Source organism: Setaria italica, chromosome V, assembly GCF_000263155.2.
Source record: "Setaria italica strain Yugu1 chromosome V, Setaria_italica_v2.0, whole genome shotgun sequence".
NCBI classification, from domain to species: domain Eukaryota; kingdom Viridiplantae; phylum Streptophyta; class Magnoliopsida; order Poales; family Poaceae; genus Setaria; species Setaria italica.
The window spans coordinates 34,667,607-34,680,986 of NC_028454.1; the positions used below are offsets into that span (position 1 = coordinate 34,667,607).

Consider the following 13,380-nt stretch of genomic DNA (forward strand, 5'->3'; position numbering starts at 1 on the left):
TGGTGCACGTAATTTTTACAAATCCAGTCAAATTTACAGAAACCAAAAGCGAAAGTTATTTAGGGACGAGGGACACGTCTAGTCACGCATCTTGCTAAATGCTAATCTCCTTTTTAAACAGAACATGATTGCTTAGAGCTAAATAAACTAGTGGTATGATCCCCCGGATAAAACTAGCTGGAGGCTGCCATTGCTGACGCAACATGAACTTGAAGCTCATATGATGACAAGAGACTTAACGAATAAGATAGTCCGTTGATCATTAATGCAATCCACGAGAGATTATGTACCCGACACCTGTGACTCAAGTGTGATAGAGACTCATAGCACATGCAACACGAACGGGAAAGGTGGGTTTAACTTTCGCCTGTGCCTTTGTGTGGTGGATTGTGTTGACTTGCTGACTTGCTGTGGGCCTCTGTTTCCTTTGCCAGATGAGCCGGAGTACATGTCAATTTCTCTCTCAAGACCTTTGCGATTACTAGATTCCAGAACATTGTAGAAGTGCTGACTGGGAACACTATCGAACGCGTTTATAATTCAGAAAGCCCCTGGAACCTCGAGCTATGTACATCACGTCCGACTAATCTTCATCGAGACCCTCCACAATTCATCGGCGTCCAATGCGGAGCCCGGCCGGCTACCGCTACGAAGGGCTATTTTGGAACTTTGCATGATCATAAAACAATAGGAAGGAAAGAACTGGATTGAAACTTCACAAGCTTGCTAGCACACATTCCAAACTCTTTACACAATACTGGTGGATTACTCGTTAGCAAATATTTCCGAACTGTCTACAGTCTACCCTACAGATGGCACTAGGCAGTTTGACCGAGCGAAACCTTTTACAGAAGTTCATAGGAGCTCTATAGCTCCATGCGGCACTTTCAAACCGCGTATGGCCCTTATCAGGGGCCAGAATGGGCCTTTTGATTTGGTACAGGCAAAAGAAGAGGCTTGCAAAACATGTTCAGTCTGAATCTTCAAGCTTCTTTATGGCATCCTCTATCGCAGGTACAGCATTGCGAAATGCTTCCCACTGCTCAACTGTCATACTTATGCCTGCACTATGTGGAGAATGTTAGTAAAGAAATGAAAACAATGAATGAAACACTATACAATGGGATGAAAAAACTAAAAATGCCACAACTAAAACCAAGAAGAAATCACAGATATATAAAACATCGGCATAACTAATAACCACATAATTCCTGTTAAGATGATCTAACATGCACCTACCAAGTTCTTCATCTGTTTAGAAACATAAATTGTAGCAATGTGACAAATGGGAATTGTATTTAGTCTAATTTTAACAAGGAGAGTCAAAACACACTAAAAAAACTACAAAAATCTGGCGCAGCACATAGCAGAATTGTTGCCCCTGATATGGAATGTGAAGATAATATGAAACAATAACCAGAATCTGACATCACCATAAGGAACACAACTGATAACTGCTTGCTCTTAATTACAGAATGCCACGCAGATAAGACTGACAGCTTTAGTTTCAAAATAGGTGTTAAAACTAAAAAAATAACATACCATTTCCACCAATAGAAATAAAGGAAGCAATACAAGTTGTAACATAACAAAAGGGAGAATTATCAACTGGTTTGTGAACCAAATATTACAGTAGAGGTAAATGCGGTGTTTATCAACTGACAACTGGTTTGCAAACAAATATTATAGTGCAGCTTTGGTTGTGGGAAGATACTTATTAAAATCAGTAGCTAGACTTCTCAGGTTCTTCAGTTAATCAGCCAAATTTAGGAGAGTAGACAAACATCATTGGTTCTTAGTAAACTGAACTTAATGTTGCATTAAGATGTCATTTAACTCGTATTCAAACAACTCGCAAAGCCATTAAAACCTAATCCCGGCAATTTTCTTGCTTACTAATTGTGTTCTGCTAGGCATCAGAGGAGAAAGGAACTTCTCCAATAACTTTGTAACTGTGCTAAAAATTTTGAAGATAGAGGACCGACAGCCTACGAAGAAAGTCGATATCAATAAATCATAATAGAGACCATAATGGTAACTAGATACTGCTGCTGCAGCAGGACAGGCACCCTAACTGCAATTATGCGGTGAAAGATGGAAAACCCAATTGTGGTATTTGCAACGTCTCTATAATATAAGGAAAAGAGTTTATGGAAATATGGACAACTGATAACCTCAGGTATTGACAAATAGGTATGCTGGCTTTGAAAAAGAATGCTGTCAACGAAATTAGATGAGAAATTTTGCAGAAAAAATAGTGGTTAAATGGTTACATAAATTGGAAGACCATTAATCATCTTAACGCTGAATATCACAATTCATGCATTGCCTATTATCGTCCCTTTGCTTATGCAGCAATCCTCACTTGTCATTACTTTGGCACAAACCATAACTAAGATTTTCTAAATATAAGCAAGACTCAAACCAGACACATTCTGAACCACTCGCAAATAACACTGAAAATGACCACACAAGGCTTTCCTATCCAGTTCTGAGTTCTGAGACAAATTAGTCATGTGGGATTCCGTTTCAGGAAAACTGAGGGATTCTATTACACTAAGAGTGCAAAGGGCTAAAGGTGGGGCAGGATCTAGCTGACATTGCAGAATGCAGCAAGCTTGCTAACACTAGGTATGGTGGCGTTCAAATGTTGAAAGACACCAAAATTGCGCTATGCTCAATACTCGAGTTCGCAATAAGCATGAATATATTAAGGTCCATTTTGAGTGGAGGGCATCACAACTATCATTCGAGCAATAATCGAAGGTTGCAGCTCGAGGAAGATCTGAGTCACCTTTACTGCTCGGCAGCTCCTTGCCGTCCTTCAGGTAGAACTCCCGGATGGACACCAGCGTCCTGCCCTTGAACTCCGACAGCGTAACCCTCCTCTTGGACGAAAGCTGCACGCGCAAACCCACATCACGCCACAAAACCCTAGCACCCGGATCGATCGAACAAAGGGCGAAGGAGAAGAGCCTGAGCGTTTGAGGCACGGGAGGAACAACTCACGCGGCAGAGGATAAGGTCCCCCTGGTCGTCGTATTCCCTCTTCCGCGCACCTCCCTCTTCCTCCTCCTCCTCCTCCTCTTCCTCTTCCTCCCCCTCATCCCCCTTCGCCTCCTCGCCGTCGCCGCCCTGCTGCTGCTGCTCTTCCTCCGCCTCCTGGGAGGAGAGGGAGGTGAGGTACCCCTCCACGACGCCGCGGACGAAGAGCTTGCGGTCAGGGGCGGAGAGGTCGATGCCGAGGCGGGCGGCGGCGGCGGAGCGGACCTTGTACTCCGTGACGGACTCCATGTCGGAGCCCCGCAGGATCCCCAGCACCGTCTCCTCCACCTTCTTCTTCGTCGCCTCGTCCATCCCGACGCCGCCCAACTGACGCCGACGGTTCGGAGCCTTCGCCGGAGTTCGAGAGAAGCCTGCCGCAGTTCAACTCAGGTCTCTCTGCGCGACGCCACGACACGAGAGAGAAACCGCCGTTGGTTGGGGGAAGACGAGCGGACTCGTGGGCCACGTGCCGAGGTTTGGGCCGCGCGATTGCAAATCATGGGCCGTAAGGATTCCAACCCATCCATTTCGATGTGTTGGGCTTTTGTTATCATCGTGTTTGTCGAGGACTGATCCAGTACCGCATGAAGGATAGTTATGGGCTTGGTACACCGAATTACAGAAGTTATAGCTATAAATTTTGTGCACTGAGTTTCGGAAGCTCCACCACAGGCTTTGTACACCTAATTAGGAGGCTCTGCCATGAAATTTGGTGCACTAAGTGCTGAAGGCTCACAACGGCTACACCCTAGGTATAAATCCTATGCGCGGCAAACGCGTGCTCTCCTCGTCAAAAGGCAGAGAAGTTTCAAAGACTACTTTATGCGCAATCACGCAGTCTTTTTTGTCGCAATACCGATTCCTTATTTTCACTGTCTTCCCTTAGTGGTGTAACGACCGACCCCTAAGCCTTTCCAGTTAGTCTTGATCGGAGCCCTTGACCTTAGTCATCTGTCTTGCTTGACCGCGCCCAAGTGCTCGGCTATCCGCCCGGTCCCGACCCCTAAGATCCGACCCCTCTCCGTTTCGCTCTTCTCCCGACCCCAGCGAGCTCAGCCCACCGTCGGATCCTTCTGATCTCCCTCAAACCACCGTTCTCTCCACCGGTGGACCCGCGAGATCTTTTCTCAGATCCCCCGTGTGGCGGGACCGCCCAACTTAAGCTGGTTTAAGTGCGCCTAATCGCTGTCGGAACAGCAATTATTCGAAACGCATCTAAAACAGCATAAGTCCGGTAGTCCGTCGAGTGTCCCTAGGACTCCTCGAAGGATCCACGATGTGTCTTATAGCCATACATCAGGATAATATCCGCGATGGGATAACATCAACAAATATTACATTTTTAAAGATATAACAAAGGTACGATATATTACAACCATAGTTTGAAACAACTTAATCGTGCAGGTCAGCGTGGTTCTAAGAATTTAAAACTAGTCCGGAAGAAAAATAAACATTTAAGTTTTATTCTAGAGTATCATGAGACTCATAAGATACCCTAGGTCTTCAGGGCTTCCTCTTCGGTGAGTCCCTGCTGGCTTTCTGAAAACAACAACAAGGGATCCCCTGAGTACGAAGTACTCAGCAAGTCTTACCCGACTAACCAATATAATAGTTTTTCTTTGGAATGCATGTCAGCCATTGAGTGTGCTTGGTTGACACAATTTTTGCCGAAAAGCTTTCTACGAGTAAAGCCTTAGTTTTATCTTTTATTTGGGTTAAGTCATTACCTAACCGTTCTAAGTGATAACAGAAGTAAAAGCAACCATAGCTGTTAAATCATACATTACTTGACAACAGGAGATTTTATATTGCATGAATTAATACTACGATGCTCAACAGTGATCAAGTGCATTCATAACCGAGAATTGCGGTGATCCGGACCTAATTACATCCTGCAGGAGAGTACCCTGATCACCAGCATTATACGACTGTTCCGGTCGTATCTCACAACCTCTCGATTAGCAAAGTCAATGATTAGGAATACGACTACCCGGACCCAGGGATGCACCCCCACATGGGACCCCACGTCTGGCCCGATCTCCATGTGAGTTTCAGGCTACACCCCTGCCAATTCTCCAGCACGTCAAGCGCGGGTACGAAGTATTCCTGATCATAGAATTTACTAATCTACTGGGCTTTACTGGTCCCATACCCAGTAAGTGATCAGATGCTTATCACTTGATCGACAGTTAAGACACGAATCGGGCCTTAACCAATTAATCTAGCAGACAGAACTACATCTCTAGCTTCTGTCCGCTTTCACTTTTCAAACTATCCTTCATAAGCAACATGTATGACTTAAGAGTTTTCCTTAAGGTTGGTAAACCAAGCATGTAAGCAAGTAAGCAATTCTAGACTTGGGTAGTTTCTAAGGTTTGAACAAGTGGCAAAGATGTCCTTAAATCAAGGCATACTCATACACAAGAATAGGTTTCAATCAACTCCTAGACTTAGTGCATACATATAGCAATTAACCTACAACTAGTCACATGAAATAACGACTTCAAAATAGATAGGTATAAATGCACCGGGGCTTGCCTGGGATGAACAAGGTTAGTTCTTCGGAAAACTTCTTTATTAAAAGAGGCACTCCACATTTCGCGAATGATGTCCATCTCCAGCTGAATTCCATGAATTCCCACTTCAGGAGTTGTGCCATCTACGATTCAGTATATGCAAGAGTTAGAGATGCAAACTTTTGAATACAAGACTATACAACTTTCCTTCATGATAAAGTTGCAAGCCAACAAGGACTATACATTTTATCATGATAAAGTTGCAAGCCAACACACAAAAACCCCAAAGATTAACCCATCATTTTTATTTCCTTTACTAATCCTATCTTAGACTTTTTCTTTTATTTTTAAAAGCATTATAATTATTTTCTAATCTCAAAACTTATTTCCTATGAATTAATAAGGATTTGTGGATAATAAAGCATTTTTCAAGTTTTATACATTTAATAATGTTTAAGTATTTATTTAAATACCCTAAATAAAAGGCATTAAATAAATACCTAAATTTTTATTATTTTACCTAGGGTTTAAGAATTTTAATGCATAAAGGAAAATAAAACAATCCTAATAAAATTGGTTTCACTAATTTTGGACACTTCTAGAATTTCTTGTGAATTAAATGGTGAAAACCGTATTTAATCTATTTATCTAATAAAAGAAAACCTAAGATTTATTTATAAACTCCCGGCCCAAACTTTTCTCACTCAGCTTGCTTTTACCCACCATCACTTCCACCTAGGGCCCATCCGGCCTCCTATTCTCCTTCCTTTCTTCTTCACTGACAAGTGGGGCCCACGGCCGGCACCTTCCCTTGGGCCGAAAGGTGGCTTGTCGGTTCTTAATCTGTGGCGCATGGGCCTCTTTGCGGCAGGCTTGCTTGGGCCGGCTTCCTCTTCTTTCCTCCTTATTTCTCAACCGTGATCGGCCCACTAATCCGGCCCATGGCCTTTCTTTCCTCTGCCGGCCCCCTTTTTCCTTTCTACTCCACCTGGACCGCACGGCCCACTTTCCTTTCAGGCCAACAGTCAACCCACCGGCTCTCCCTTCCTCCTTTACCCCGTGCGGCTAGCTGGGCCGGCGCCTTCCCCCGGTCCAAGACGAGTGGCTGGCCCTCTTCTTTTCTTCTCCCACTCCCACCTGGGCCTCATGGCCCATTTCTTTCTTAAGCCGCCACCTTAGCCCATCAGCTCCCCTTCTCTTTTCGTCGCACGGGCCGGCTGGGCTGGCGTTTTTCCCCGGCCCAAAACGGGCGGCCGGCTCTTATCCTTTGCGCCCGCCCCCTTCTCCTTGCGACTGACATGTGGGCCTCCTTGGTCAGGGGCTTCTTCCTCCCCTGACCAGGAACAGAGGCGCGCCGGACCGATGGGGGTTCGCCGGCTGGCGGCTCGCCGGCGACGGGGTCGGGCCGAGGAGGAACCCCCAGGCCGCGACACACCCGTGGGCGGCGGCGGCGCTCCGGGAGGTGGCCGGTGATGGCCCCTCCACGGCGGCGGCGGCTTGACCGGCTGCCGGCCATGGCGGCGCACGGAGACGGCGCAAACTGTTCCCACGACTTCCCCAACAGCTCCCACACCCTCGCAGGACGCCCCTAAGCCCGTCAATTGAGAAGAAACAGTCGGTTCAGGAGCTTACCTCGTGGATTGGGTGACGGCGGCCGGCGGACGGAAACAGCGGCACACCGGAGCTTGACGGCAGTGAGCTGGGAAACGGAGGGGCGTGGGGTGTTGAGGAGGAGCTGGCGGAACCTTGAGCGGGTGGAATTGCAAGGAGGGGCGGCGACGTAGGTGAATTGGCCGGTGGCGGTACTGATTTGCGCAAACCGGGTTCCTGGTGATGTAAAGTGGCGGGGTGACGGATAAGCGCGGGAAGCAACATCGTGATCTTCCATCGTGCATGCGTGCCACCTCAACAACTTGAACGCCTGCGGACGTGGCCGTCGTACTGGCCGGTCATGCGCGAGAGCCGGCGGTAGCACGGCACTGCCGCTCTGCTCTGTTCCTGCTGTCTGCTTCCCTTTATCTCCTCCCAGTCTACAGGTTCAAGCCTCAAAATTGGCAAATCCGAACCCAATCTCTCGAACATCCCTTAAGCAATCTTGTAGAATAATCTGAGCACTTCAATTGATAGATGGGCCTCTACCCGAGATGAGCACCCTAAGGTCGAGATTTTGGAGCTCCCAGTTTCTGTCAGCTTGTACTGAACTTCAGCGATTCAGTTCGACAGTTCACAAAATGTGGTCATTTACCCTTCTTTAGCACCAATTTCAGTAGTCCAAATGTATTCCATATAGGCCAACCACTCCCTATTTGTGTTCTACAACTAATAAGGATTCCATTTTGCACCAGAAACCATATAACCTTTGCACTGGAATTTCCTGAAATTTGCTCCAAACATTGCTAATTAACACTGTTTTCGGACTTAGAATTTATGCAGCTCAGGAGTTGGCTGAAATAGCTAGAGTGCTGACTTTGAGCTTTGATTTAAATTTGATTCTTTTGCTATCTCTGAGCAACAACACCTTATTAAACATGTCCAAGGATCATACTTCACCGCTGTCTAGTTGCCTTTGCTCACTTACTTGAAAAATTGGGCAAAATTCGGTTTCAAAAATAGATACTCAGCATGTTTTCCAGACTTAGAGTTATTTCAGCAAGGAGCTCGAAATCTGCTCAATTGCTGACTTTTGGCTCCAATTTGAATTCAAACCTTCCACTTTCTCTGGACAACAACTATTCATTTACTTTCTCCATAGTCCATATTACACTAATGTCCAAAAACATCTACTCACCTTTAAGGAAATTTCTCTAGAAATTGGTTCCAAAGTCATGTACTCAATACCATTTTCCGACTTAACCAAAATTCAGCAAAACCGCCTATTGTGACAAAGTGCCAACTTTAGGCCTTCATTTGAAATGGTTCCCTCTGCTATTCCTGATCAACAACACCCAAATTTTGGAGTTCAAAGTTCATACTTCAACATGGTATAGTTGTCCTGATTTACTTATTTGGGAAATTTATCAGAATTCAGTTTCCAAAATGGACTCTGAGGCTGTTTTTCTGATTTCTTGTTTTTCGGACGGTGAATAGTAAACGTAGCTTTTCATTTCCTTCTCTGATTTCTTTTGAGTGTTTAGGATCAAATATTACTCCAATTCTTTGACCCTTAAGTTCTAATCATCTTTACACTTCTATTCTATATTTTTGCCGAATTTTTCTGAATTTCAAATTCAAAATTCAAATTTCGGCCAAATTTGACCCGAATTTGATTTTCGGTCAAATTCTTCTACCTTTCTTCTCGAATTGCTTCCAACTCCTCAAAGTCACTTTGATGACTAAAATGGCGGGTGTTACACCCCGCGACAGCCGCACTCGAGTTGCATGGCCGCGTCAGAGTCGTCCTGCCGCGTGGCTCGTCTTCTCCGACGCCAGCCGCTCAGTTTTGTCTCTGGCAAGCGACCAAGTGGGTTCTCGCGCCCCTTTCCCCAATGGCAGCGGAAGCCCCTCTGCACCCCTTTCTGCAGAGCCTCGCCTCCCACGCCCATCATCACGCCGCCAGATCCCGGCCCCAGAGCCCGATGTCGCCCGTCTTTTTCGTCCTTTCAGCCACAGTCGCGCCGCCCGGTCGCCGCTACACGACGATTCCTCCACCGCCAACCCCGACCGCGGCCGCGACAGCTCCTTTCCCCGCCCTGTCAGAAGCCGCCCGACAATCTGTTGCTCCGCGCTCGCCCGCGCGCCCGCAAGCTGCCTGTCCTCTCACCTGTGCGCCCTCGATTCTAGCGCCGTTAAACCGGTCGCTTCTATCAAATCTTCCGCACGGCGATGCCCGCTTTCCGCCAAATCTCAACCACCGGTCTACCCACCCCTACGCCGCCCTGACAGCAGAACGCAATGATCACTGGCGTCACCCCCGGAGTTCTGCAGCACCGCCCTCTTCGCTCAATCGCCGCCCCGGCAGAGCACTCCATTGTTTCTCCCCGGCCTTCACGCCGCTCCCCTTCTCTCTCTCCCGCGCCGCTTCCTTTCTCCGTTCCAGCAGCTATAAAAGGAATGCTCCCGTCGCCGGAGTTCCTTCCGCCGTTGTTGCCTTCAGCCTTCTCTCGCTCCCTGCTCAAGCTCCCAGTGCCAACCACCAAGTTCTCGAGGAGTTCTTCTCTCGGATTCTCTCTCAGTTTTCTCCAAGTCACCCAGCAGCTTGCTCCTCCGTGCTGAGCAAAACCTCTCTTGTGATCTGCAAGAAGCACCGCTGCCGCCGTAGCATTCCCAGTCTTAGCCCTTGTTCGAAGCTTTAGTCCCTCCGCCCAAGTCTGCTTCTTCCCGACCCCGAGCTTTCCTTTCAGGAAGAAGGTGAGTTGCCGACCCCAGTCCGCCTCGCCCGACCCCTCCTATCCGCCCGACCCCGGTTCCGTCTTACCCGACCCTATCTATTCCGCCGACCCTTATCCGCCTCGCCCGAGGGCTTGGCTGTGATCTTTTTCTTCAACCCGAGGGTGTATGTGTAAAACTTGGGAACCCTTCAGCGCTTGCGTCTAAGGACCCATAGTATATCACATCCTCTAGTTTAAGAATCAGATCATCAGTTCCTTTCCGACCCTTGTCTCTTGATCATCATCAGCTCTCTTGAACCACCATAACCCCCTGCTCTTTGTCGCAAGTTTCTGGGCTCAGGCGAGCCAGTGTTGCTGTTGAATAACTGTCTATGCTAACCCTTGCATTGCATTCGTGTAGAGCTGCACCTCGCCGACGGCTTCTACGAGCTTCACCCGGTGCTAGAAGAAGAAGTTGTAGCCGAGTTCCTGCCCGCGCAAGCCGAAGTCGCCCCAGAAGTCAAGCAGTTTTCTCCCTCCTTGCTTGAAGGCAAGCCCCGGTTGCATGAAAACCTTGAGTGTTTTACCAGACTTGCGCATGCCTTCTGTAACATGCTTGTGCATTTACGTATAGGAGTTGTGTGGAACCCTAGATGCATGACTCAGTTGTCCCCATGATCTGAGCACTTGCTGTTGGACCGTATAGTAGCCTTGATTAACTAGGAGACGGTAAAAGTCGAGTGATCTCCTGTCACTCGCGAGTTGTAAGAGTTGGATGTCTATCTTGCTGTTACAACTATAAGGACGATGGACGGGGCAGGGTTTTGGGTAACTCTTTGGTGGATGGATGTTAGCCCCGTCTGTCTATGAAAACTTGCTAAGGCCCGACGTGGTGGTGTTCGTGATCAAGTGTTTGAAAGTACTAGCCTCATATTTAGTATGGGATGAGGAAGCCTAGTACCTGATTGAACCTAGACGTGAGCGGTCGCCCCATTGTTCTTGGAACGGAGTTTCCCCTGCTGGTTGTCGCACGTGGTGGCAAGCGTGGTCACAGAACGGCAGAGGCCGGGTCTGTGGAACCTTGCACCAAAGGAAAATGGGCCCGACACGGGTTAGGGGATTGATGGGGAAGGCCGACACAGGAAGCGACCTCCGGGTGCGCGGATGTCGTGAGGCTAGGTTCACCATGCATGGTTAAAGAACTCGAATCGATTCGTCTGCCTCTCACAGTTTGAGATTGCTTGATCGCTATGTCACCCTGAGTAAATGAGGAATCTGATGATGGCAAATGTTGTTGTTATATCTACACATCTTGTTTGGCTCTATGATTGCTTAGAATAGGTCGCACAACCTAGACTGGTAAATGAACCTAGAACCGGAGCTAAAACTTGAAAATAGGGTTACTTAGTGCTTTTGCAAATAACCCCTCAGCCAAAAAGCCTTGCATGTCTAGATGGAGGAGTAGCTAACTCCTATCGGTTAAGTCTTGTTGAGCTTAGTAGCTCAGCCTTGTTGTGGCTCCTGTTTTTCAGGTGAAGTTGCTGCTCCCGACCCCTCTCTGGTTGATGCTTGGCCGCCCCAGCTTCCGTCAGGCTGGACGGTCGAGTGGGACCCCTCCTCGGACGGCGAGGAGAGGACTCAGTGATGTTTCGGCTGGCCTCGCCCGGACATCCGACCCCGACGAAGTCTTCCGCTAGCGTTTACCTCTGTGTTTTTCCCTTTGAACCGTGTACAAACTCTGATGTTGGATTTTATGGCCAAACTAAATGGGTAAACTTGTTTAACTCAGGGGACTCGTTGTATTCTCTGGAACCACTCACCTTCGCGTGGGTTGCTAAACTTGATCCTGTCTAAGTGGTTAAATCGGATGAAATCCGACGGCATTTCGTGTTAGCTTGACTTAAGCACGGGTGTCGCATATTAGGCGGCTTAACCCTATCTAATCAAGCTAATCCGAAGTGGATCCGCCACAGCTGGTATCAGAGCCGTGTTTAGCATTTCAGAGAACACAACCAGCCCCAAACGTTTCTTTGAAAGGATAAAAGTTGCAAGAAACTTTTGAAAATCTCGTACGATCATTAAGGATGACTTAGTGCGAGAGGCCCTAGGGGATTTTGGGGGGTTGTTTTAGGTGACTAATAAGTATTTGGTTGTCTTGCTAACCCTTCCAGCACTTCGCCACGTTTGTCATACGTGTGCCGAGTTCCGCATCGCGAGCATGCGAGGGTTGATAGGGAGTTCCATTCAAAGGACTCTATCTTCGCGGTTGTTTTCGCCCACGTCTATTACACGTGTGCAGGTTCCGTATGTGACCCATACGAAGGTTGGTACGGTTCGATTCCAACGAACCTATCAGCACGGTTGGTTCGCCACGTTTGTCATACGTGTGCCGATTCCGCATCACGAGTATGCGAAGGGTTATATGGTTCTATTCAAAAGGAACCTATTTCCACGGTTGAGTGTTGTCCATGCAGCCTTAAACGCATGGGTGCCGTTCCTATAGTGAGCGGTAATGTTTGGGGAACGCTTTCGTGGGTGCTGGCACGAAAGGTTCGTGTGTGGTGTTTTTCTGCAGGTACGCTAACCGCGTTCGTTTAGGAGGCGTTGTAGAACCGACTAGTTATTATAGGGAGAGACGTAAGTGTTGCCTTGTCACCGGCACTGACCGCGTAAGACCCGAGTTCGGGCAGTTGTTTTTGGTTAAGTGTAAGGTAGGCCGTGCATGCGTCATACCTAAAAAGCTGTAATGTTTCCCTCTCAACAGCAACCTTGTTCGGAAGAGTTCTTTTGGATCTAAGGATTTCTAGTTTCTTTTAGTTTCTCTCGGTTAAAACTGAATGCTTCTCTATCCGACCCCTGACCCTTGGAATCTATCTCATGTGGTTTTGGTTCTTGGTTCCAGATGGCTGTTCCCGGACATGTTGTTTTTGGAGCGGACGGTACCTTCCAGTCGACGTGTCTACATTTCGAGCGATTCCCCGCGATTTTGTGGGATACGCTGAAGTGGTTTGGGTACCAGTCCCCACCCCTATATGCCGGACGGTTATATCTGGAGCAGGGCATCCAGACGTGCCAAGTGCAGGCCTTGGTACCACCTCCCCCTGCACGGCCCGACTGGCCCTCTTTTGGCATAATAGCCTATGGCCTCGCTCCTGAGGATACATGGGAATCTGCCGCCCTCCAGTTGCTCACCCAGTTCTGTCAGCTGCATCCCGTGGAGATCACGCTCGACCCGATCGGCCTCTTCCCCGTCAGGAACCGGCTGGACCCGACATGGCTTGACCGCGTCGGGAACATCGAAGTGCTAGCCACCACCTGCGCCATGGTCACCATCTCCACCAACATCAGGTGCATGGCCGCTCTCTACCGGTTGATAGAGCTTCAAGGGAGAGCCATGACCCTCTTCGCCCGGACGGCAGCAGATACTCACGGGTACCTCCAGGCAGCAAGAAGAGATATGGTAGGCCAAACCTACCAGCTGATTCACCGTGGTATCCAGATCCACGACATGC

General features: G+C 48.1%; 1 protein-coding gene across 1 annotated transcript; it reads right to left on the reverse strand.

Moving 5' to 3' along the window:
- Positions 1–690: 690 nt before the first annotated feature.
- Positions 691–3,464, reverse strand: LOC101771507 (RNA polymerase II transcriptional coactivator KELP). The gene is made up of 3 exons (XM_004969634.3): positions 3,010–3,464; positions 2,795–2,900; positions 691–1,062 (listed from the first exon to the last, which is right to left on the reverse strand). The coding sequence occupies exons 1-3, from the start codon at positions 3,355–3,357 to the stop codon at positions 971–973; spliced, it is 546 nt and encodes a 181-aa protein (XP_004969691.1). The 5' UTR covers positions 3,358–3,464; the 3' UTR covers positions 691–970.
- Positions 3,465–13,380: the final 9,916 nt, after the last annotated feature.